General features: G+C 34.7%; 3 protein-coding genes across 6 annotated transcripts; 1 reads left to right on the forward strand and 2 right to left on the reverse strand.

Moving 5' to 3' along the window:
• Positions 1-1,916: 1,916 nt before the first annotated feature.
• Positions 1,917-7,774, reverse strand: LOC18052036 (vacuolar protein-sorting-associated protein 11 homolog). Of its 3 annotated transcripts, XR_002907132.1 has the most exons (7): positions 7,327-7,774; positions 6,967-7,140; positions 6,451-6,759; positions 4,583-6,346; positions 3,213-3,923; positions 2,291-2,453; positions 1,917-2,141 (listed from the first exon to the last, which is right to left on the reverse strand). XR_002907132.1 is itself a non-coding variant. In XM_006447703.2 (5 exons), exons 1-5 carry the CDS (start codon positions 7,546-7,548, stop codon positions 3,558-3,560), a joined length of 2,835 nt encoding a protein of 944 aa, XP_006447766.1. In that variant the 5' UTR covers positions 7,549-7,774; the 3' UTR covers positions 2,515-3,557. The 3 variants fall into 3 exon arrangements, 1 of the variants encoding a protein (XP_006447766.1); XR_002907133.1 differs by lacking the exons at positions 1,917-2,141; positions 2,291-2,453 and adding an exon at positions 2,515-2,885; XM_006447703.2 differs by lacking the exons at positions 1,917-2,141; positions 2,291-2,453 and having other exon boundaries at positions 2,515-3,923.
• A 5,443-nt stretch (positions 7,775-13,217) lies between these two features.
• LOC18052037 (zinc finger CCCH domain-containing protein 18) lies at positions 13,218-18,411 on the forward strand. Of its 2 annotated transcripts, none has more exons than XM_024190037.1 (8): positions 13,218-13,600; positions 14,701-15,668; positions 15,751-15,918; positions 16,016-16,195; positions 17,003-17,079; positions 17,194-17,364; positions 17,475-17,601; positions 17,879-18,411. In XM_024190037.1, exons 2-8 carry the CDS (start codon positions 14,716-14,718, stop codon positions 17,949-17,951), a joined length of 1,749 nt encoding a protein of 582 aa, XP_024045805.1. In that variant the 5' UTR covers positions 13,218-13,600; positions 14,701-14,715; the 3' UTR covers positions 17,952-18,411. The 2 variants fall into 2 exon arrangements, with proteins under 2 accessions (XP_024045805.1, XP_024045806.1); XM_024190038.1 differs by having other exon boundaries at positions 14,701-15,659.
• A 1,087-nt stretch (positions 18,412-19,498) lies between these two features.
• On the reverse strand, positions 19,499-23,045 carry LOC18052038. Its single transcript, XM_006447705.2, has 2 exons — positions 22,714-23,045; positions 19,499-22,139 (listed from the first exon to the last, which is right to left on the reverse strand). The coding sequence occupies exon 2, from the start codon at positions 22,025-22,027 to the stop codon at positions 19,958-19,960; it is 2,070 nt and encodes a 689-aa protein (XP_006447768.1). The 5' UTR covers positions 22,028-22,139; positions 22,714-23,045; the 3' UTR covers positions 19,499-19,957.
• Between the last annotated feature and the right edge of the window lie 3,180 nt (positions 23,046-26,225).

The following is a 26,225-nucleotide window of genomic DNA, read 5'->3' on the forward strand; positions in this document are numbered from 1 at the left end:
ACTAATTTGCCCGCCACTGACACTTTAGGTCTAATGGTGACTCTACCACTCACATTGGTAAAAAAAATTTCCGAAAAATATAATTTTATAAAAAAAATAATTAATAATAAAACTCTCGATACATATAGTCTTATCATTTATGACAATATAACCAATAAATCAATTTCTATTAACAATGCTGCAAAGAAATCTATTGATGTTCTATATATGTATTTTTTTTTAAATTGAGAAGTGAAAAGAGTTTTCACGGGGTTTCAAAATCGATGTAATCAATATTGTTGAGAGCGTCAATCCAACCATTATATATAAACCTTAAAGTACTCTTCTTTAACAATTCATATTTTAGATTGTTATTCTTTCAAACCTATTTTCAAGAGTGAGTTATATCACTTGCATAATTTTTATTTTTGACACTTAAATAATCGTTAAAACCATAAATTATTGATATAGATTATCATAAATCTATTGAAACTAATAAAAATCCGTTATATGATAACTCAACCCATATCATCTATATTTATTAATATTTGAGGACATATCTATCTATACTCATAATTGTGAGAAAGAAATTCTACCTCTATCCAATTATGGGAGGAGAATGGAAGTCTTTGCAGTTCAATAATAATTTTTTTTTATCAATTTCAATTTTTTAATAAAACATAATATTTTAAAACTATGAACATTCTAATCTAATTTCTTAAAAGTGTATTAGTCAATATTTATATCATAAGACCACTATTTATTTAAAAAAAAAATTGATCAGAAAACAACAATCAATTGATGCATTCATTTAGCTCTTAAGGACGTAACGAATAATTTTCAAATAATTTTATTTAGTTATTCATTCGGATTAAAATCTTAAAAAAAAAAAAGTGAGTGACAAGAAAAAGAATTTGGGCTTTGACTAGCCCTTATCTTTAAAACCTAAAATAAAATTGATGCATTCGTTTAACACAAAAATAGTTGGGTAACGGAGTAAATATAAACAATAATAATAATATCGAGATTAAACAACGATTACTGTACAGAAAACTATGCGCAATCATCACCAAAATTATTCACATGGACACGTGCCCCCGTCCTATAACATTTATGGGCCAATGCAGTCCAGAAAGTGGGGGATTGTGATCGGCTGGTGGGGCCCACCAGATCAACCCCCCAAAATCAGGCGATCAACGGCCTTGATGTGGGGAAAATAAAAACTCTTTGAAAGAGCATTTAGTTAATGCCGACCATGCTAGTGTGCATGTGCGGCACGTGTGCGTTAGCGACTCTTGCGTTCGGAACCATTATCACCATGATTGAATACGTCCTGGACCACATATGCCAGTGTTTTGTCTTCAATTCAATTACGCAACCAAAGCAACGCAAACACTTTAATATTTTGCTTGCTATTAAAAATACTAATAATTAATAATACCACCGTAACTCTTTTAACTTCTTTCGGATATAAATTAATGGCGAATACAATCGTAGTGTAAAATTAAAGTGAAAAATAATTTAGAAAAATACATTTGTAACAGCGAGTTTCTACTTAAAAGTTTAAAGCACAAATAAATAAAATATTGGACAATAATAAAGTTCTTAAGTTTGACATCTAACACTTTCAGAAACGTTGATCACGAAATTCTTTCCATAAAAATTATTCATTTACATTTTAAGAGGGCAAACATCCACACCTTAAATTTTTCAGTATTTAGTAAACACAAAAACTGTTACTTCATTGCTAATGTCTACCAAGCACGACCAATTATATGCATATGCAGATTTAATCGAGTCCTAACTCGACTAATTAGACATCAATGTGACTCATTTGACATACTTGGGATTAATGGAATCCTACTTCGCAATTTGCATAACCTGTACTATATTAGGAAAATGATTGTACGCTATTAAATTAAAAGAGGGGGAAGAAAATAAAAAAAAAGATAGAGCTTGACTTAATTAGGAGATTAGAGACAAATGCTCGAGGATTTTTGCAGTTCCTGGCTGAACAACCAAGTTGTACATATAATTGGATTAATAATAGTCTTCATTGTTCCACCCGATATTAAATTACTGTAAATCCATAGACAGCCCACATGGAAGACAAAGGCAACATGATTTGATTTGGTGCCTCCTTTGTTAAAAAGTGCAATGACCTAATTCATATAACAAGATCTTTTTTAGTATCTGCTAGGCTAATAAGAATACTTACCTAATAACAAAATGGAAATGTTTATTAGGTACGCACAAGTATAAGGGAATAAAAATTAAAAAAAAAAGTTTGAACTTATGATGGAGATCTCACATTCAAGGGTCCGACTATAGTACCCCAAACGTATTGTGCTCCACTGGACACCAACAGATTGTCAAAATCAACAAAATCTGCCCATCTGTTAGTTCCCAGACTGTTGCGAGAGTACCCATAGACTGCCCAAATTCAATTCATCTTGTTTATCTTTGAATAAACCCTGCAAGGCCAAAACATACTTGTACAGTTTGTACAAGCACTTGCAGACATTTGCTGCATATCATACCTTAAGATTCTCAAAATATACATATACGGACTTGGCAGTAGGTAAACGGGCATTTTTGGTAGGCCCGGAGAGAATATCATTCCGAACAGTTTCATTAAACAATAAATATCATTACATTTCTCAGTTAACTGATGCTTCCGTCCGAATTATTGGTAGAACTACTATATTTGTCTAATTTCATTGGCAGTACGGATGTTATCCACCCAAAATTTGTCTGTTAACTAGCACCAACCAAATCATTGCAGGGGACGGGTCATGGTTTTCACTTTTCACTAAGATTTATTTGAAGTAGCATAGGCTAGATGTCCTACCAATCTCTGAGCCACATCCGACCTTGAGATAAGATAACCACGCACAACATGTTCTCTAAAAAAACTTGGAAGTTGGGACATCAGAAAGTAATTGACGAAAAACCACATGCAAGGCAATATATTCATGCTCTAAGAACCCAAAAACACTGCATAATCTTATGGCACTTTTACATCAGTTAGCAAGAAACCTGACGGTAATCAAATTGCTAAGTTAGTAGATAATTACAAAGCAATACTAGCTATCACATTTAACAGGATTGCATTTCTGTCACAAGCCATGCCAAAAAAAGGGGTTTCTTTCTCCAACTTTTGAGTAACTTCACACACACAAAAAAAAATAATAATAATAATAAATAAGGAATGGCACCCTGAAGGATCTAACCTGTTATTTTGAACAGAATGATATACACCCCAAATCAAGAGGTAATAGCAGCTGGACTGAAATCTGAAACAGCTCACATGTAAAACCTCCAAGACCCTTCTTCTAATAGGTTGTCTTTTCAGTTGGAGGAATTCCATACTCCTTGAATATAGCCAACCTAACAGATGAATCACAGCTTCATCTGACTGGTGACTTATCTACGTCCAGGCCATTGACCTAAGCAACAACCTCAAATTCACTAGATTCCAACTCAAATCACTGTGGTTCCCAGATAAAATTCAGATTGTGAGGCAATGAATATAAGGCATAGATTCTTGCACAAGGAGCACCTGAAACAATCAAACCTCAGAAACCACTGCTAGACGACGCAGTGCCATTGATAGTTTTGCTAATGACCCCCTTTCCAAAATATTCAGCAATTACAGAAAAACCATCCTTTGAGCTCTTCACTTGCTGGAAAAACCGATCTTGATCTTTGGAATTTTGCTCCAAGCCTCTCTTCATTTCCATAACAGCCCTGTAATCAGGAGTACACTCTGGGCATTCTTTTTCGTTGTCACCAAGGCAGCGTTGATGGAAAGAGTGCATACACATAAAGTGTACAGCGGGGAGATCAAGGGTGAAGGTGCAAGCAGTGCACTTGCTGAGCTGAAAGATTCTGGCATTTGTCCTAAGATCATGAATTTCTTTCCTCATAGCCAACGTATCTTCCTGCACAATATCCACTCCAACTTCAATAAAGAATATTCTAAAGATAGTAGTTAGATATAAATGATTACATAGAGCAATTTTCTACAACAAAAATGTTCAAGAAAAAACACTTAGAATATTGAATGATGATTCCTATTCACATCAGGAGAACAAACATTGTCCAGTGTCAGAATTATAGAAGTAAGATACAATATATTACACATCCTCTCGTTGGCAATTTGGTTATCATCAAGTCTTTATAAAATGATACATTCGTCTTTCTTGATAATTCGGCCATGGTCTTAGCACTTATCACAAAAATGCGAAACAATCAGTTTGTCTCGAAAGCAGTCCATTTCGAAGCGACATTAATACTGCCCAAGACCAAGAATTTCCATGCTTGGCCATTTGGAATGGTGAATTGTCACATTATTTCAGGTTTTCTTAATTTTGTGTGTCTTTTCTTTCTTTTTCTTTTCTTTTTCCTGCACAGATAAATTTATGTTTGAAAGGTTGTTTTAGGTCAACAAAGGAATTATTGCGACCAAACTGTCCAGCATACCCCTCTTGAGGAAAAGGTATCATTTCAGTTGACAACTTTGCAGGAGGAGTATTTAATTTGAGGATTAGGGTATAGAAAATAAACTAGAGATATAAAGCAACACGAAGCAAGCACCAACCTGATAATTCTCTATTGCTCGCCGGTCCCCTTCAATTAGCTTTGATTCCTGTTCGAGCTTCCGAGCAATATAATCTTTTATGACAGAGAGTGTGAGACAAGGATTCCTGGACAGAGTTTGAAGAACAACAATAGGTGGCAAGATGTCATCCCTTTCAATATAAGTCAAAACTTCCTTCACTTCTTTGGAGCAATCTTCTCCAAGTTCACCAAAATATTTCAGCAGATCTACCCAAAGAGAAGGATCCCCTCCTTTACCTGAATCCCCCAGCCTTTTGCAGCAAGCAATTAGTCCCTCATGGTCATGGGCCTGCGTGTAGCAAGCAATCACCTCTTTATAGAGTTTCAACTTCTCATACAAATACAGTAGCCCTTCCTTAAATGCATTCATTTCACAAAGAATTATAGCAAGATCAACATCATAAAGTGGATGTTCCAGTTCAGAAGGCCATGCAGTCTTCAGCAAACGTAAACCCTTCTCACGCCTTTCCAAAACATCCTTCCCCTTATATGTATCTTTACCATCAGCAGTTACTTCTCCATTGTATTCTGCTTTCGGCAGCCCTGATCCTGATCTAAGTCTAAGATCTACCCCATCATTCAGTTGTGAGATTGATGGAAAGTTCAAGTCATAGGACAAGTAGAGTTCCAAGAGAGTGTTATGAATTTCTACTTGAGCAGGTGAGTCTTTCACCTTGTTAGTATATTTTTCAAGAAAATCCATAAGAGACTCAGGATGATGGACAAAAATGTTGAGAAAATCAACAGGAGATGGCAACATGGACATGTACGTACTGCTTGAAGCTCCTCTTTTGGTCGATTCCCCGTCTTCAGTACAAAGCCTCAGAAGTATGTCAATTGTCTCCATGGGCTTGTGCTCTATGAGAATCTTACCATACTCTTTGACAGTCACCCCAGCTTGACTTGGGTCTAGGCTTGAAATATATTGCAAGGCTTCATCATACCTGCCAAGGTCTTCAAGTAAAATCTTCAAATACAATTCATGCTTCCCTGCCTTCTTAGCAACATACATGGCATGCTCATGGTAATTGGCAGCGCGGCAGACCCTTATAGCAGTCTCCACATCAAATTTATGTTCCCCTACACCATCTTCACCTTTTATGAACATATTCAATTTTTCAACATCTTTCAATTTGGTGTAGCAATTTAACAAAAGAGTAGTATGATCTTTAGAAGCAAACCCCTTTTCATGTAACTTCTCCAAGTAATTTGTAAGGTTGTAGATCCTTTGTGCATCAAGAAACTTTTGTATTACATATGAAGGTTCAAGGTGACCAATGGTAAGAATGTACTGCGACATTGCTTCGTCGTAGTCTTGTTTGCTATATAGATGATCCCCATACTTCCTCAGCACTTCAGCAGTTGCAGCCGCATCAGCTTGCTGACTCTGTACAAGATTTATAGCTACTGTATAAAGGTTTTTCTTAAAGAGCATATCTAACTTGCTCTCCATGTCCTTCTCCCCAATGCACAAAACTGACTTGTCAGTCATTACAAGTATTATATTACCCCATTCACAGAGCATGTGAGAAACTTCCTTAACCACTAGACTGTGGGCTATTAAACGATTCTTCAGGTCATAGACATTGAAAATATTCTTGCTATTTCTTTGATCTGCAATGACACATAAAAGGTATCCACGGAACCACCCAAGGAGTTTCTTCTCCCCTTCAAAAGCCCAACAAGGGCCTCGTCCGTCAACTTCGTAAAAGTACACAGCCTCAGGTCTGCCAATAATCAACTCCTGTTCAGAAGACAGCACAAAAAAGACTGTCAGCTGATTAAAACAGTATGAATACACAACTTTTTGGATAGTGAAAAAAGTGAAGGACATCCGGAACTGCATACCAAGCGATCGCTCATAGCTACACTGTTGGTACTGCATCCAATGTTATCTAGAAACTGCCGCTTAGGTGGTTGGTTCTGCAAACTGAATAAGATGACTGAATTTGGGGTCACAGCAAATAACTGAAGAGCTTGACCATCCACTCTGAATCCTAAACCCATAACAGAGCACTGATTATCCACCTGAAGCTTGAAACGCGTGATACGCTCCCGTGCAATATCCCCTTTAATACAATAAATACAACCATTGTCTAACCCAATAGCTATAAGTAGTATTGGCGGAGCTTCCTCTAGTACTAGAAATGACGTTATCTGTATCATATCACAATTTCCAAAATCACAACAAGGCAAGTAAAACGACAATGTAAAAGTACCAACCACCTTTGTTCATTTAAACAAATTCGAGGTATTTTCAGGATAAAGGAGTTGGTGTAACTTAAGCTGTAAAGCTTTCAAAAATAAGCAGAAGAATATATGACATTACAGTAAATGTCAATAAGCAAGTGAAAAATATGCTACCTTGGCTTCAGGAAACTGACTGGTAAATACTCGCAAAATTCCAATACAATCAGGACTCGTGGAGCTGGTTCCCTCCGGTTCCATTTTATCAAGGTCGAAAACTTTAAGACACACAGCTGATTGCTGTGCCGATACTTGCTCATCTTCACCAACCGTCACCAGAAAGTTTCGTTGCTGTTTCACCAATTTAAATGAATAATTCACATCAATTCCCAATTACGTCAAACAACATCACTATCACACTGCAAATTCAACTTCCTTTACCTTCCTATGTTCTCTTTAATTTTCACGGTAACCAAGCAGAACCAGGAAAATTTAAAAAGAAAGTGCGAAATTCAAAATTGAGGGGATAAGGCGGACCTTGAGCTGCTGGAGGAAGAGGACGGAGGAGGAGTGAGCTTGGAAGCCGAAATTGAACTTGAGGCCGCGATCAAGGAGGCTTACGGCCCCGTCGTCGCAGCCGATCACTACCTTTCCTCTGCCACTTGAGCAGTACGTGATGTTTCCACTAACTTCCTCCGGGATCGTGCTCTTTCCTCCGTATTTCTCCTCGAAGAAATCGAATTTCCTCCACTGGTACATTTTCTCTTTGAACGATCAAACGGCTCTCGTTTCGATCCGACGGCCGGCTGAGATAGATCGACAAGTGCAATTGCGCAATTGCTTTGCTGGAGATGTCGTTTTTTCGGTTCTTTTTCTCCGTGCTCGTTTCTGTGGTGCGTGCTATTTTTTTACATGCGACGATGTCGTTTAGTCAGGTGGAAGGAGGCCCTCTGTTCGACCTGGATTCCTTTTTATTATGAGTAGGACTGCTGGCATCCTCTGGAACCGCTTTTCAATTGAAATTATTTAAATAATAAAAATACAATATTTTCTTTTATTTTTAGATGAAAAATTTATTTAACATTTAAATAAATTATTTTTTAATAATTTCTTACATCAATCTTATTTTATAATTTATATTTATATTTTAAATTTTAATACATATTTAATTTTTTTTAAAGAATTACTGGAGATAATAAAAATATTTTTAAATTTTAGAATCTGTATGTATTTATAAATAAATACTTAACAGAAATACTCTTTATTAGGAAAAATTAAATGACAAGATAATTGATTTTTAATTTATAAGTTAATATTCAATAAATTAAGCTAGGAATATTTTATGGAATAAAATTCAAATGGGTGCTATAAGGAACTTTTAGGGGTGATAAAGAATCTCCGGTCTTTTAATATTGGGGCACTTGCATACTCAAACGATATCGTATCAGTCTTTAATGTTTCTGCCAGATTGGGCCTGTGGGAAATGAATTTTTACGAAACCCAATTTAAGTGATTGAGTTGAGACACTTCGTGCCCGGCGCCCCAGCGACACAGAGGATCTAGGAAAAAATAAATAAAAGTGATATTTAACCCCCCTCAATTTTTTTTCATCAGCCACTATTTTTTTGATTAATCTCATTTATTTTGACAATTATTCTTGTTAATAATAAAAATAATTAAAAATAAATGCAATTCTAGAAATCCTACCCACCTTCCACCACTACCGTCACCATCTTAAGTCATTGCACTACTAGCCCTTAGTTGTCGAATGACTCTACTAGCAAGTTTCCAAATAGCCACAAACCAAAACCCCTAATTTATTTGAATTGATCTTAATGAGATTGATATGATGGCATCAAAATCAAAATAATATCAAATGAAAAGAGGGAAAAATAATTTCAGTATATAATCAAGAAATTATAAATGAACCGAAATGAATGATAAATAATTAAAATCAGTCAGCAATAAAGTGGCTGAGATTGAAATGAATGATTAAAAACTGTGACTTGAGGTTGTCAAAAGTAATTATGGTTTTTAGAATAGTTTTTATTTTTTAATTAAATTTTTATACATTAATAAGGATAATTCTAAATGGTTTTTAGAATAGTCTTGAAGAGTAATGATACAGCCACAAACTCTTGTACAAACTTATTTTGTACAAACTGATGTGACATGATAAGATTGGTTGAATTAAATATCACTTGGCCCACATGATTTATTTTTATTAATTTATATTTTCATTCAATCAATGAATTAATACCACGTCAGTTTGTACAAAATAAGTTTGTACAAGAGTTTGTGGCTGTATCATTACTCTTAATTGAATAGTAGGTGAGAGAAATTGAAGGATTAGATATTATCAATGAATAAATAAATAATTAAAACACATTATGTCAGAAATTATGTTCGTAAACAAGACTGAATTGAGGATAAACGTTATTTTTATCAACATTTTTACTTTTTTTTTTTTTTTACAAAATCTAAATGTCAATGCTAAAAAAGAAAGTCAAATAAAATGGGGGCATAGGGCAGATAAGGCAAAATCAAGCATTCATGTTGTTCACATGATAAGGGCAATCAAGTGTTAAAGACTGTTATAGTTATCACAATTTGTGGCCTCGGTTTCATTCACATGAAGATCAGAAGAAGTCAGTCCAATCAAAACGCAGTACATTGTCCAATTTCATGGACTCGTTATAACATCGACGGCACTACTTTTGCATGCAGTCATCCGAATTTTCTTGTTTTGTCAAGCAACACACAAGAAGTGATCAACATTTTTTTATTTTTCATTTTTCACTTTAATTTTTTTTTAAAAAAAATTTGTCGTCCTTGTCCCGAATTAAAATGTTCTTTTAAACTTTGACCCATAAAACTTTACCTCTGTGACATTTTAACCCTCCCACAATTTCGAGTCCGGATTTCTGGCTTCGCCTGTTGATTATAGTAACTGCTAACTAGGAAGCTTGTCTGATGTCTCTCAGCCAGTAACACTCCGATAAGGTCCCCCCCCAGCTTACTGGCAGATTCGCCACTTCAGCTTTTTTGAAAAGGAAAAAAAAATGTTAAGGAACTATATTTTGCGTGGCCATAAAAAGCCAGGCAGGCAGGTTAATTAAAAAGCGTCAAATATCAGCATCAACTAAGATATGCAAAATAGAATCAGCGGCTAAGGTTGATTTGAAGATGGATAAGATTGGTGTGAAGATAAGCAAGCTAATAAAAGATCCTCTCCTCCTTTTGCTTTCGTTTCCTTTCAATAGCTTTTACTAAACCCTAATTTGTTCTCTTTTGCCTGCACCACAAATGCTGCACGTCAACACAATATAAAGAAACGAGTTGAATGCATCTGAGTGCAAGCTAATAGAAGCCACATTTTCATCATTATTCTGTTATCTAACCATAATATATATTATTTAACTATATATACTTTGCAATCCAAACTCAAATTAAAATGTTTAACTATATATTAATATTTGTATTTTGCAATATTGAAAGTTGTTGCTGGGACAATTAAGTACTAATACATAGGTAGTTGAGCAATCACTTTGATGATGTTGTGATTAATTCTTTTTATTAACACCCAATAACATGCTGAACACATCACCAACATGACAGTCACCATTGGCTTATCTAATATGTTCTTTCCTTCGAATGGGATTAGATCAAAATCATTCAAAACAAAGCCTTGCAATGTCAGCATCGTATAGTTAAAGTAACTGGTTGATTAAGACAATGCTGTCCAAATCACATGTCTACTTAACCTCCATGACATTCAGTATTCGTTATTACCATGTTATATACAGCGAGTAATGATGTAAGTAAAGCAACTCTACAAACACAATGTACGTAAACTTTTAAGTGTGGATGTCCGTACGTAGTAAAATTTGAAATAAAATTATCAAATATATATATATACACACACATATATGAGATGACACCTGATGTGTTGCTCTAATTTAATATATTATTGTGATGAAATAAAATATAACCTAATTTGAACTTCGTATTATAAAAATAAACGGACGTCAGCATCGGGGAAGTATTTTAGAATAGACAATTATGAACTCCCAAAGGTAAGCGTCGAGTTTTGCATCTTAATTAATTTGGGAAAGACGTGACCCTTAATAAAATACTGACTCCCTGACTAATTAAAAACCGTATAATTATTCTTATCAACATCGAGTCCGGCCTCCGATTTTCTTTATAAGCAACGTTTCGAACACGAAATATATCCCCCCGTTTCGGATTTGTCAACAAATTCTGTTAACGAGGCATAACAATAACAATAATTATACAATTAATCTTGCGTGTAATGCCTGAAGCTTCCATTTTATCATTAATTAACTTCTAATCCCATGTCGCGACGTGCGACGTGCATTAATCTACTCTCAGCACAACAATAATAGGCATTGAAATTTGCGCTGGGTTTATGGTTTGGTCAAAAAAAAAACCACGAGAAGTTGCTTAATACTTGAATACCAAAAATATTTTTAATTATCGTTAAGAGCACAATTATAATTATAATCATAAATTATACTCAGTGGCATCCACAATTTGATCAAAGGCTGTTGAGCACTTATTCGATTAATCTCCCATAATGCAAATATAAATCAATACTACCCTAATTTATTGATATCCTTGAATCATTCTAAGAGTCAATTTGATAATTCTGTAGTTTTTGATGACATAAAACATAAAAATTCTCGATACTATTTTTATATTTAAAAAAATTTATTATTATCAGGAGTGATTATTGGGTTGTATATAACTTAGCTACACCCTTATTATTATCATTAGTTTGGCTTTGAGAGAATTATTATTATTATTATTTGAATTCTTTTTAATTTTATTTTTTACTGACAAGAATAAAATGAAAATGATATCGTACAATAAGAAGCACATGCGATTGATTACCACTTCACCTATTTTGTCTTTTTCATCAAATCATAATGATAATTAGTAACCAATAACAAGTGAAGTACAACACTGTAGTAAATTTGTATTGTGTGATGGCTGCAAAGAACGAGAGAGAAGTTACGTGGCACAACAAGAGGCCCCTACTCTAACGGGGATCTGAAACGGCCCCATCCATTTCTCCTCGTTGTAAATCTAAAATGGATTCTTCAAATCCAGAACCGGTTACCCCCCACTTTTTCTGCCGGTTGAACCGGTCACCACCGCTCGATCTGCAAAAAGCAAAATCATCCTTTTACCTTTTCCTCGTTTTATATTTCCAAATTTTTTAAATTATTTATTTATTTTTTAATCACTCTCTCTCTCTCTCTCTTTCATGTTATTCAGCAAATCTTGACGCACCAATCACGGAGAAGTGAACTGGATACTCTTAAAGGAGGGACCCACAGTCTGCCAGCTAGGATATCAGTGGCACACGGGTGATGTGGGTCCTACTTGTGTTTCTGTCATTCAGTATCTCTCCTGATATTGCAAAGCTTTCAAAAATCGAAGCTGTAATTTGCTGCGGTCACGACACGTGGCGAACATGCAGATTCTCAGATGTACTATTAGTTGCAGTAAGTCTATAACCGCCGAGCTGTTACCCCAAAGAAACCATCACCACCGCTCATCTGGTAACGCGGGTCCAAGCTTCATTGCATGTGCGACATGTTGACCCTAGATTCAGTTCGCTATGGGACCACCAGTGCTCAGACTGTCAGACCATACTATGTTTGATCGTTGATACTACAAAAATTTTTGATCCAACGGTGTTTGTGATTGGCGTAATAACATCTGCACCCTTAGTTTTAATAAAATTCCAGTTAAGGGCATGCTTTGCAATTATTTTTACATTAACCCCAATTCCCAAATTTCATTGGATGCCATCGTGATTAGCAAAATTTGAGCTACGAGGTCTTAAAATTGTTAGCAAAACCATTGATAGCCGTGGGGACTGGAACAAAAAATATTACAGCTTATGTCATACATGTGGATAATACAAAATGTTGGAGAGCCGGATGTTATTTTACATTTGCAATTGCAGGAAGTTTTGTTTTTTCAGTGATGTAGTGAGGGCAGTGTTGCCAATTACGTAAAACAGGCTGTTTCGGAAATTTAGGCGCATAAACAATAAATTTCCGAAATTTTATGTAACGACAAATACAAGCTGTAAATTATATGAATTATTCAATTATTTATTTATTTATTTATTTCAGAACAACAAAAACATTTGAAAATTAAAGAAAAAGTAATAAAAAACATAAATAAATATAAGAGTGAGAGACATCAGACGACAAAGAGAGGGAGAGAGTAGTGACTTTATATAATTAATTTAATTCAATATTAATAATTTACAACTAAAAGTCCAAAATCATTCAAGAGAAAAAAAATAAATAAATAGGAATAAATTAAATAATTTTGCTTCATGTGAGATTTCAAAGAGAGAGGGGAAGAGAGAGAGAAATGTGCAAATGGCAGAAGACAACTATATATTTGAGTGTGTGTTTGATTTGAACTAAAGACAAGGCACCCTTTAAAGCTATCCTTTCTGTCATTTTGCTTTTTTTAAGATTAGTGTTGTTTTTGTTGAGAGTTGAGAATTTCAGAATAGAAGAAGAAGAAGGAGGAGGAGGAGGAGGTAAAGAGAGCAGAGAAAAAATATATATGGATATAAAAGAAAAACACAACACTCAGAAAGAGAGAGAGAGAGAGTAGAGAAACAGAGACAAAGTGATTGATCAATCATTCATGGCCATGCAAGAGTTTAAGGCCTCGGATTGGTTTGTTTAACTTTGTTTCGTCTTGTTCATCTTCATATGTACTAATACAGCCAACGGTTTTTTTCATTTTGTGGGTACGTTGGATCCATCTTTTGCATGAAAAATGGCTACATAGTGTTTGTTTCTCTGTATTCTTGCTTCCTTGGTGTGGAAGATACGTTTTTTTTTTTTTTATATGGGGTTTTTGAGACTTTTGTTTTAACTCTCTTTCTGCTGCAACTTCTTTTTGTTTCATGTTGTTTTGCTTCTGTTAACTGGTTGGTTTTGAGAAATGTTTTTTAGACTGTGATTTAAGTGTTTGAAAATGGATTCTGACCTTAACTGTTTGTATTTATTTATTTCTGTTGCTCATGCTATTCTTTATGGCCAATTCTTCTGTAAAAATCTGATTTTGGATAAGGGCTTGTCTCCTAAAGGTTTCACAACAGTGATTTGAGTGTTAAAGAATTTTTTTTTTTCCATTTTTTTTCCCAAGAGAAGTGTTGAATTTGTGTAATGCTGCGGATTTGACTTTGTGGTTTGATAATAATTATATCAGGATACAAGCCCATGAAGGCAGATAAATTTTTAAGGTCATGTGCACTATTTCAGGTTTTATTTTCTCAATTTTAATTTAGGAAGCTACAGACATGTTATGACTGATATCTGCAGTCAGCAAAGAAATTGGTTTGTTTCTTTTAACAGTTGAGATGATATTGTTTCTGCTATAAAAAAAAAAAAGTCAATTTATTTATACTTATTTTGTGCTAAATTGAGAAATTATTTACGTATATCCTGCTGTTGTTGCTGTTCTTGAACTGGTAAATTATTTTTCCAGCTTTTCTATTTGTTATATTTAGCTATTGTTTTGCTGTCAACTTTTCCTTTTTAAATCATGTTGTCTGGATCTTTCTTTTCTTTTTGTGGCTATAAAGCTGCAGTTTATAGTCTTATCCATTGTAATGCTAAATATGGTCAGGTGAATTTAATGAAATTTATGGAATATGCTAGTTTCAATGTTAACCATTTTATCATTATGAATCTTTTCTCTTTTTGGAACAAATTTGTACGTGTCTTTTAGATCTGCTTACTCTAGGTTCTAAAAGAATTTAATTTCTACGTAGGCAATTTTTTTTTTTTGGGTGTGTGTTTTGTAAAGTCTTGATTTGATTTGAATTTCACTTTGTAATTGTAGGATTGAGGCTTAGACATGGATTTTACAGAGTCTACAAAGGCTGTGTACAATAGAATTCAGAAACTAGAGCCTGAAAATGTCTCTAAGATTATTGGGTATCTTCTTTTACAAGACCATGGTGAGCGTGATATGATTCGATTGGCATTTAGTCCCGATCACTTGATCTACTCTTTGATCAATGAAGCCAAAATGAAACTTGGCTTAGGCAAACCTACAGTTTCTCCTCCAATATCTCCAGCATCTGTTGCTGATCTTCCTTTACAGTTTGCGCCCTTTTCACCAGCTTCAACGCGTCCAGTTTCTTCTCCAGCAAGTATGAGAGCTGCTGCCAGTCCTTTCTGGGACCCACAAATGGCTGCTGATCAGCAACAACAGGTTAACAGTATAGAGTTTGTCCAACCAGGGTACTCAGATACTGCTGCTGAGGATTTCTGCCTCCAAAATCAGATGCAGTTCTTGACTTTGGAAGATCAGTTCGATTCTGTGAATTCGGTTAACTCAGATTTTTCAAGCAGTTACTTCTACCCGGAGCCTGCATTGGGTCATGTAAGAACGAGTCGAAGGTCTCCAAGCTTGCCTGAGTTTCCTGTTAAGGTTTGCCATTACTTCAATAAGGGCTTTTGTAAGCATGGAAACAACTGTAGGTACTTCCATGGCCACCCGATGCCAGAGAGCTTTTCTCAGATTTTCAGCCCTAATGCAAATGACATTCGAAATGAAGATCATGTTTTCTCACCTGGGTCTCTGGAGAGGCTCGAAGCGGAGATTACCGAGCTCTTGAAACAAAGAAGGGGGTTCCCCATATCAATTGCCTCTTTACCAATGATGTATTATGAGAAGTATGGGAAGACCCTTCAGGCTGAGGGTTACCTCACAGAGAGCCAGAGGCACGGCAAGGCTGGTTATAGTCTGACCAAGCTTCTTGCTCGACTGAAGAACAGCATTCGCCTCATTGACCGGTGCAATTTGTAATTTTTTTTTGTGTCTTCTTGAATCTTAAGTTTACAGTTTGAGAAGTTGAATTCTCAATCAGTATTGTTTTTGTTACAGGCCTCATGGGCAGCACTCAGTCATTTTGGCAGAGGATGTGCCAAATTACTTGGAGTATTCTGGTGAAAAAAGTGATCCTGGTGGAATTGTTGCTGGTTCCCGGCAAATATATCTTACATTTCCGGCAGAAAGTACTTTTACAGAACAAGATGTTTCAAATTACTTCAGGCAATGATGTTTGGCCCTACTTTTTGGACTTAAATTTTTCTGAACTTGGTTTTTTTGGTTCTAAATTTCCATATTGTGTTGTTGCTTCGTTTTGCAGCAAATTTGGGCCTGTTCAAGATGTTAGGATTCCATGCCAACAGAAGAGAATGTTTGGTTTTGTCACTTTTGTTTTTGCTGAGACAGTCAAGCAAATTTTGGCCAAGGGCAATCCTCATTTCGTGTGTGGGGCTCGAGTTCTGGTGAAACCGTACCGGGAAAAGTCGAGGCTTGTTGACAGGTAAAATATTTTCTCTTTGATCATAGACAAATTAGTCTAATTTTATTTCCCTGTGATGTGATTAGACTCTATGGAATTTTATTTTTCCTTTATCTCATATATTTGATGTTATTATTTATAAATGAATAATTATTGCTTGATATTCCTAAGGACCCAGCTTTGATAAATCATTTCTGTGAATACAAGCATCTCTTTGTAATGATTATAGGCATGTTGTTTCAGTCCCGATCTTCGACTTTAACTACTTTAAAGCATGCCACTCCTTTTCTTTTGATTGGTGTGATTGGTTTCCTTTGAAATTGTTTTACTCGATGGATTCCTTACTGCAGCTGTGTGTTTGTTTATAGTTTTATTATATTCAGCTTTCTTTTTTAATTGTCTCTTTCACAACAGCATCTTCATAGTTGGTGATAATGCATGTGAGGTAGGGCCATTACTTTTGAAATTCTACACCCACCCCACCCATGGCAAATGCAAATGACAGTACTTATCTTTTTAGAAATCAAACCCAGAGCAATTGAAGTTATTTACTAGGAGTGGGAATGATACCCATTGCTCTAATTAGGACTAAAACATGACTGATTTCATCAACACCAGCAGTGGACTTGTGCTAATATTTAAATTGAAAATTTCAATGTCATTGGATTCATATCATTATGATATTGCCCCTTATACAATATCAAAACAAAGAGTATTTTCCCGTATCATTTATTTCGTAATCTTCTTTAGTTTGCTTATTTTCTACCTGTCATCTCTGTGATTAGTTTTGAATGTGGTTTTTATAATTGAAAGAAATTATTTGTGCAGGAAGTATGTAGAAAAAATGCAGCACCCTTTGTTTTGCAGTCTGCACTTCACAGATGGAGATACAGAGCTTCACACAAGTGAGTATAACATTCATGCCCTGCCATTGCATCTTTCTTTTTGTTTCTAATATTTTAGATGATCGTTTCATGTCCTTGCTGCTGATGTCCTTCAATTGTGTATTCTTTTAACAGTGCCAAGAGTGTGCAATAATTCAAGACTACTCCGAAAGCAGCTCATGGAGGAACATGAGCAAGCAATTGAACTTGAGAGAAGGCGTCTTTCTGAGATGCAATTAGCATGTAAACCAATGAACCATCACTCATATTTTGGCTACTCAATGGATGAGTTGCAGGTCTCGGAAGGTACGTTGATCTGACCTCTGAAATATGTTTAACTCCTTATTTCCTCTTCCACTTTTCCTTGACCTCTTATTGTAGACTGATTTATTTGTCCATTGTACCTGTCTCTCTAGCCCCTGCAGAACAAGGTGATTTCCCGTCTGCTGAGCGTTTCAATTATTTGTTGGATGTTCTCAATAATGGTTCCACCAGTGAGGACCAAGTCAGCCATATAAGTACCCATTACAACGACCAGGATAGGTGTGTTTTCATATGCTTTTAAGCCTATTTTTAGAATCAGTTTCAATTATATAAAATATATATATAAAGCTATGCTACCTTTTTGGCTAGTGCTCCTCCCACTTTTGGGGAATCGAATGGAGGATAACTTTTATCCTCTAGTGGATATTCAAAAGCAAATTAGATTTTGGTCCTCATTCTAGATGTAGCAACAGTTTTATGTTTTGCAAGACAGCATCTTCCACCTTTTAACATTGATTTTTTTTCCCCTCTGTTTTGTTTCTTGAACCATTTGCAGCAGCCAAGGACTTAACCTTCCTGAGAGCCCGTTTGCATCTCCCATAGGAAGCGGCATTTCTACAGTTATATAGAGATTCAGAAACAGAATGATTATAGAGGTAGAAGACTCAGTATGAAGAGTACTTTAATGGGTATAATACACCATCAGAACTTATATTTTTCTTTCCCTTTACAATACCAAACGTTGATCAAGTCAGCTCCTTAGAGTGCATCCCGAATGAAGGAGAGAAAGTAGTAGTAAGTTCTTCTCCATACTTCATGGTGGAGGATATTGCGAGGAGAAAATTGATACAGAAAGCTAATATGTTACAGGTCTTTTCTTTTTATGATCCTTATTAAATTTCCTAATTAATTAATGTAATCACAGAAAGAAAGCCGGCGAGCTTGCAGGTTTTTAGAAGAGAATGTAATATATAGTCTGCTCTAGTAGGAAAATATATACATATGAAGGGTGCAGAGAAAAAGAAGAGAAAGTGTAGAGATCTCTGCAACACTGAGATACAAATGCTAATAATCTAATTTTATACAAAGGCTGCAGCTTTTAACTTAGTATTTGAATCCATGCAACGCGTGCATATTTTGTGGCTTTATTTCAAACGTCTTTATATTTTTATTACATATTGAAAATGATTAATGCAAAACAACTCGGAATAATCTGTAAACAGGCCCTTAAATTGCGGAGGAAAAAAAAATTGTGCATAATCATTGTTCTGCGTTGTGGTTGCTGCATCATTGTGCCTATTTTTTTTTTTTTTTATAAATTTCAATCTTCTTCTTGTATTATTATTATGTCTTTGTTTTTTTTGCAAAAGAGACCTTTATTTGTCCATCTCAGTCTAGTTGTTATATAATAACAAATTAGTGTATAATCAAAATTGATTGTCATCCAATAAGATGATTGACTTTTGAGAGTGAGGTCAGAATTGCATGTTATGAAAGTGGGTTTGATGTGGAGTGATTGATGATGAGAAGGGAGGGAGTGGACCGAATTGTGATTTTGTTCAAGATTTGTGGACTCCAGATGGCCATTCTGTTCCATTGACATTTAAAATAGATGTGTATGGAATTAGCTTTGTACAGCTAGGATCGATAAGTATCATGGGGTATTCTTGTTACCCCATACAGATTTAATAGATAATTAAATAAGTGACACAGAGAGAGAGAGAGAGAGAGAGAGAGGGGGGGGGGGTGGGAAACAAAAAAAAAGCATCATTTTAGAAAGAATGACCTCTTGATACTTAAGATTTAGCCTGTGAACTGAAATGGACGGGTCCTCTTCGGCCTATCACCAGTTTACTACGCATTGCTTGCATGTGATGGAAACTAAAAGAACCCCATTTTGCTTTGAACCCAAATTGTTCTCGCATTGCTTAGTTTAGGCTTGTGTACTACACAGTGTTAGGCTCCCAAATATCTACATTGCCCACAAGCCCAAACAGGAACAGAAGCACATGCGTCCCCCTTCATTATCAAGTGCTTTTGAAGTTTGATTTCATGATTCAAAGTCATAGTGCCAGACAATAACCTACATTATGAGATGAGCGAGGTAAATGACGAACGGAAATGAAGGGAGGACCATAAACAGAAGGGGCTACACCAAAACTGGAATGCAGGCAAAATCCGATATCCTCCGACTGATTAAAGGCATTTGAACATAATTCATCTAATGCTCTAGTGATTGTAAAACAAATTAGTTCTAATCATACAAATATCACATCAGTTCATCAGTAAAACAAAAATTATAACGGTATCACAATTTCTTAGTATAGAATCCCGGTGCAGAACATAGAGATTACATTGACAGGTTCTCAATCTGAGCTGATCACCAGGTCCATGTTATAGTTCTCCTGGATGAACCAAAAGGTATTTCAGTAAACAAGAAGTTAATAATTCAGAAAGCTAGACAGAAGGTTCTTTGGTGAACATTGCACCTCTACAATCATCTGGAGTTAATGTTTGCATTGGCCTATAAACCAAGTGTGAAATATTTTCGCATTCTACCTATATTTTCTTTTATAAGAATGATGAAAAGGGAGTTCAAAACCTAATCTAGCTTTTCTGCCAGACTAGATTTTTGTCAAGCCTTTGCCTCTGGTGCGGCATGAAGCAGCTCGTCTGGAGTTGCGGCTGGGTCCAAATCCCAGCACTTCTCTGGCAAGTTACTTGCTTCTCCTTTAAGTAGGCGAGATGGCACCTGGTGTGAAAACCGTAACATTTCTCTTCTGGGAATCCATCTAATAGCACTCTTATCAGTGTCTGCTTGATATACCGTCTTGAAGCCAGCCAGCTTGATAAGCGGAGTAACGCAAACTCCAAGATCCTCAGAGTAATCATCAAGAACCTCCACCATTTCATACCGGTGCCTTACATCATCTGGGGTCAATCTATTCCAATCCGTTGACCAGTTGCGGTAAACAGCCCATATCTCTCCACTTTTGGGAAATATTCGAACACAACCTCCCCTGCCAGCCTTTTCTCCTCTTAGAAGATGAGAGAAAATGTTGACTTGATCAACAACATCAGAATTATAAGCCCTGAAGTGTCCACAAGATTTGGTGAACCCTGAATCCACCCAATTGACAGAACCAAATTCGCTATCAGTTTTGGAGCTCAAGTAGGTTATGAGAATCTTAAAAGGTTTGATTGAGATGATCTGGCGGATTAGACAGTACAAGCGAGGCATACCATCATCTTCATCATATATAGCCCATATTTGCTTTGGCTTGAAACATTCTTCTGATCTATCTTTGTCAAAATCATGGAAGTCAGGGTCAGGTACTGTTATTGGTCCTGTTTTTGGCTTGGGTTTATTACCATTAACAACCAAATCTGCTCTCTTAGATGCCTCCCCAGATTGCCCAGAATCAGTCTCTAACTTTACATTTTCCACAACAGCTTCTGCAGCCAGCCTTATCTCTTCCAATTTCTTCCGAATTTCTGTCCTTGCCTTCTCAATCAACAACTTCCTCGCATCAAATGTTGGTGCAACTGAGCATCGTCTATTCGGGAGTTCAATTGGGCGGGAAAGCTTGGGATCATGCTCATTATTTGTGCTAGCATTAGCAAAATTGACTTCAGTACCAGATTTCACTCCCCTTTCTTCAGACCCGTTTCTAAAATTGGCTTCCACAACCACCTTCCTTCTCTTATCAGGTCTACCAGATTTGGTTAATATAGGTTCACTGCATCCAGAACTGGAATGTTTTCCTTTGGAGCCTGATTTAACCTTGGGCCCGCCACCATTGATGTTTCCATTAATATGATAAATTGCATCAGCAGTTGTAGTAGATGATCCATTAGGACTGACAATGCCAGTTGAAGTTCCAGAAAGTGAACTATACTGAAATGAAACATTAGACACATACTCATAACCATGGCCAGAATGAAATCCTGCAATTCCATTTCCAGTAATAATAGCAGGATTGGTTGTAACATAAGTTACTCCATCATATCCATGACTTCCATATCCATTGGTAGACATGTATGACCAAGGACTGTAAGGAAAAGAACCATTGACTGGGGCTGCCCCAGTTTCTACAGCAATGAATGTGCCTCGGCAGTTCTTACATGAAAGCCTCTTATTCACATACTTCCGGAGATACTCATATTGAACTTTACAAGAGGTGCATACTGTCCAGAAAGTATCAAGTCTAGTATGTGGAATCGGAGAATTGGGGCAATTGCCAAATCCTGCAACCCCAGAAGCATATACTGAGGACAAATTTGTCTGAACAACCCCGGGTGCCACCTGTTTACTTCTCTTAAGATCATAAGAGCTTCTTTTCCCACTATCTGACAATAGTGTCCAAGCCTCAGAAACAAGCTTGAAGGCTCCATCAGCTCCCACACATTTGTTCTTGTCAGGGTGGAGCAATACAGCCATCTTCCTGTACTGTTTCTTCACCGCCTCTTTGTTCGCAGAAGGCTTCAACCCAAGAACTGAATAATAATCGATTTCCCCATTACATTTAATCTCAGAGGCAAAATAAACCTCAAATGTGGCAACCATCTGAGCTATACCCTCCAGCCCCGGACACAACATTTTAGCCTTCAAAGCATAGTTCTTCGCACCAGCAAAATCCTTCTCCACAAATCGCTTCTCTGCGATTTCTTTCGCTCTAAGGGCCTCCTCTATGTTAGCTTCCATGTAGAAATTCAAACGGCTTCAAAACCAAAATTTTCAAACAAAAGCTATGACCAACCAGGCATTAGGAACCTCGTAACAAATCCAATTCTCATGTCTAACTCCGTTCTTTCATCTGCAAATATTCAGTGAGATAACGTTAAGTACAATTCTTTCTTAATATCAAGCTTCAACATTTTCCTCATAAAGACTGTAATTTGACCAGGTCAAAGCCCTTTCAACAAGCAGTACTAACATGACTGACACTAATTCTTTGGTTTTTAATTTGAGATCTGTTCGATTAAAAGCTTAAATATATCAATCAATCAGCTAATGAATAGTTAAAATGAATTCATCAACTGAAGTCGCCATAATAAAATCATTTGCTACAGTTGACTTATTTTCAACTCAACATAAACGATAAGCATCCAAATTTCATTTTCCCCTATTTTCTCAGCTACCAAACACTCACCAGCACAAAAATCAAAAGCCCCATTTCATAATTACCACCCAAGATCACAAATTTTAAACTAAAATATCCCAAATCAAATCCAAATCTCACTAAGCTCAGTACTAAAATAAATGCACATGGATCCAAGTTTCAAAATCATAGAAACCCTAGGAATCGATAAAACAAATCTTAACTTTCCACTACAAATATAAAAATTAAAAAAACATGCTGTAACATTAATTAAAAAAAAATTACTTACTGAGATTTGAGCTGAAATGGAAGTGAAGCTAGACCCAGATCGCCACGTGTCCCATTGAGCTCGAGCAAATCAAGATTAGTGAACTAATTGTGAAACTCAGTGAAGTACTAAAAATAAGATTCACAAAACACTATGAACTTTTGTTCGTTTTTTTTTTAATAATGAATATACAGCGAAGTGGAGTGTCAAAATGGTAAATTTTTGAAAATTTTAGGGGGTTTGTCGAAGAAAAGAGTTCGATTCCGTGAAGAAGGTGAATCGGCGGCGATAACTGGAGATTCCGTCGATGGCCGTCCGCCGATTAGAAAAAATGAGAGGAAAAATTAATAATAAAAATGATAATTTTATTTTTCGGGGGAAGTAAACAGAGTTAATAGTATTTAAGGTGGGGGCTACTATTGTGCGCCGCAGTGCGTATTGTGCATACTCAATTTATTTATTTTTTAGGATAAAAAAATGAAGAAAAACTATTAATTATTACAACTACATGATTTCTTAGGGATGTGTTTGGTGGTGGGTAGAAGTGGAAATGGGTAAAGGATAATGTTTTTTTTTTTTCTTTTAAATAATTAATTTATTATTCTTTGCTTGCATTTAGTAAGATATAATTTATCTAAAACAAAAATTGAGAAAAAGTTTTACTTTTTTATTTACTTTTGTTTTCTGGTTCGTAGAGGAAAAGCAAAGTAAAGATTCTCCAAATGGATATTTATTTTTTTATTTTTTATTTTTTTTCGTGTGAAAAAAAAAACTCATTTGTATTGATAATGAAAATTACCAATTATTCATTTTATTCTGGTAACACTAATAGAAATCTAAAATCATGAATACCACGATACCTTTGCATTTGGCTCATTTCTATAAATTCAATTATTTCTCTAAAATACATTTTCTGTTTGTAGCTTTTTATATTATTTAATACCATCATTTTTTAACGCCAAATGAAGATCACATAAGAATTCAATTTATGATGAGAGATGAGGGATATTTCATGCTAAAAGAAAACATGTATATAATATGAAAAATAAACTTGTTCAATAGCAAATAAAAACTCTAAATATAAGACTCAAAAAAAAAAAAAAGCCAGGAGGCATATCAAACTTAAAAAAAAAAAAAAAAAGAGAGACAGAGAGAAAAAGTTATGATTCTTCTTTTTTAAGAGTTATATCAGTAACAATAATTTTTAATCTAAATTTAACAACAACAACAAAAACAAAAAGTTGGCTTTAGAAGCTCACTAATGACTTATTATTGGACAGTGTTGGAAAAGATTGTTGGTGTCTGATATTTTTCTCAAAGGAGTCAGCGGAGGCAAGAAGCTGGATGTACTGAATACTGATGTCAAATCTGCACTTTTTCTGGTAGCCGCTGTCCCGATTTCCCAGTTGTACGAATTGCACATTTTGCAATTTTCTTAAGGAATTTTGCAAAGAACAGTATTCTTATACTTCTAATCCCCTATAATTTCGCTGGGAAAATTGCCGAAGAAAAGTTTTTGTCGGTATAATAATTCGATCAAGGCTGTAGCTTTTACAATAATTATTATTAGTTATATTGTAGAAACAATCTATTGTAAAGATAATCGATTAAATATTTGATAAAATTTATTTTTAAAAAGTGTTGTGAGTTTAGAAAATAGTTGTATGTTTTTAGTAAATTTCACTGTTAAACTACTACAAGAATATGAACGACATAATTAAACATAATGTTAAATAAATATTTTTTTACGTATTTATAAACATGTGTCTAAATTTTTTTTTTATTGTGCATGCATAATAACTGACAACTAAAATGAATATTTTATATTACTAATTTTATTTTTTATTTTGTTATCACAATATAATTAGTAATAATAATTTTTTAAAATTTAATGATTTTATTTCCTAATTAATAAGGATAATTTGTGATTTTATAATATATATATATGAGAATATATATGAAATTATATTAAGTATAAAACTGATTTTTGAAATCTGATTTTAAGAAGCTACTTCTTATCCTGCTTTTCAAAATATGATGTAAGATAAAGTGATTTTACCAAAATAATTTTTAGAAAAATTTACGAAACATCAAAATTAGATTTGAACTTTGAAAATTACTTTTGAACCTCCCGAAAGTATTTCTAAATAAACTCTGAGCGTTAGGATTATCCATCTCTTTCTTTTTTAGGTTTTAATATGTTATCTTTTTTTTTTTTTAAGTCTTATATTCAATGAAGTTCTAATATCACTTAAACAATTATTTTAGCCCTTAGATTGAACCCAATAAATGACTCTAAGGCAAAAGCTTTAACTTAAGTAATAAAATTAAGTAATTTAGTAAATCATACAATCCTTTAATCAAGAATGAGAAGGATGGAACTAATGGGGGAAAAAGAGATGTTTAACTAAGTAAAAAGATCTTAAAAGTAGGGGTCCTCCTTGATTTGTACCATCCAAAGATTGAAAAGACTTCAGAAGGAATCAGTTTATCAAAGTGAGATCGGAACTCAAATCATAAATTAACAAAAGTAACTCCGAAGCCATATATTTAATGAAATAATTCTATTTAAATTCATTGTAAATTTCATGATAATCAGCTCATGTATCTAATGAACCATTGTAGCTAGAGCTTCCAATATATTATAAGACAAGTAAATCAACAACTTTATGCTATCAAAACAATAATTTATTCCAGTTATGTCAATAATATGGTAAAATTGATTAGAAAATACATAAGAATAAATTGAGTTGTCATTTATGCTTAATAACAATAAGAACAATCGAGAAGAAAATGATATATATATATATATAAGTTCATCGTAAATATAGATGTGAGTGCTTTAAGATGTTGATATATATTATTTAAATCAATTGACTAAAAATGTCTTTACCTAATATTTTATTAAACATTCAGGTTGGTTGGAAAATTATTGCCATTATTGGACCACCCATTTGAACATGAGGCCCATGTCTCTGTTGACGTGAAAACAAAAACCTTAAAGAGATTTTATTTGATGTCTCCAAATTACAAGAAAATGGAAAAATTTACCTAACTTTTTTTGGGTTTATTTATTTTTCCTTGCCCTCAATCAATATTGTTTTATATTAGTTTTTAGCATCAAATTTAGTGTTTCTTTAATTTACCATTAAATTTTGACACCATTAATTGGATTATAGAGTCCCAAATAATTTTAGTTGGGGAGAAAAAAATAGACGCGATCGTAATGAACCTATGAGTATTGGCGGCCCAAAGAAGTGCCCAAAGGCTCAAGTGGGTCGTGCAATTGTCCTTTTCCTTTTAACATTCGAAATTTTGCATTTAATTTTGTCTTACGTTGTTTTCATTCCAACTATTTGCTTTTGGGTGGGGATACCTATCAATTTATTATCTACACCATCTTTTTAATAAAGAATTATATTATATCGAAAAATTATTTAATTAAACTTTTCTTGTCTTTGTATTCTCAATTTCATAAATTCTCATCAATTTATTCAGAATTATTCTTTTAACTACAAAATAATTAACATCAC

The sequence above is a fragment of the Citrus clementina genome, unplaced genomic scaffold (assembly GCF_000493195.1).
Source record: "Citrus clementina cultivar Clemenules unplaced genomic scaffold, Citrus_clementina_v1.0 scaffold_2, whole genome shotgun sequence".
Lineage (NCBI taxonomy): Eukaryota > Viridiplantae > Streptophyta > Magnoliopsida > Sapindales > Rutaceae > Citrus > Citrus x clementina.

What these genes read in the sequence shown, in the direction of transcription:
- LOC18052036 (XM_006447703.2), bottom strand. Translation starts at nt 7,548, where the DNA reads ATGTACCAGTGGAGGAAATTCGATTTCTTCGAGGAGAAATACGGAGGA. An exon ending in TCTTCCTCCAGCAGCTCAAG is followed by an intron (nt 7,141 to 7,326) that starts GTCCGCCTTATC and finishes TTGGTGAAACAG; the next exon opens with CAACGAAACTTTCTGGTGAC. An exon ending in TAGCTATGAGCGATCGCTTG is followed by an intron (nt 6,347 to 6,450) that starts GTATGCAGTTCC and finishes TCTTCTGAACAG; the next exon opens with GAGTTGATTATTGGCAGACC.
- LOC18052038 (XM_006447705.2), bottom strand. Translation starts at nt 22,027, where the DNA reads ATGGAAGCTAACATAGAGGAGGCCCTTAGAGCGAAAGAAATCGCAGAG.
- LOC18052037 (XM_024190037.1), top strand. Translation starts at nt 14,716, where the DNA reads ATGGATTTTACAGAGTCTACAAAGGCTGTGTACAATAGAATTCAGAAA. An exon ending in GATGTTTCAAATTACTTCAG is followed by an intron (nt 15,919 to 16,015) that starts GCAATGATGTTT and finishes TTCGTTTTGCAG; the next exon opens with CAAATTTGGGCCTGTTCAAG. An exon ending in AAGTCGAGGCTTGTTGACAG is followed by an intron (nt 16,196 to 17,002) that starts GTAAAATATTTT and finishes TTATTTGTGCAG; the next exon opens with GAAGTATGTAGAAAAAATGC.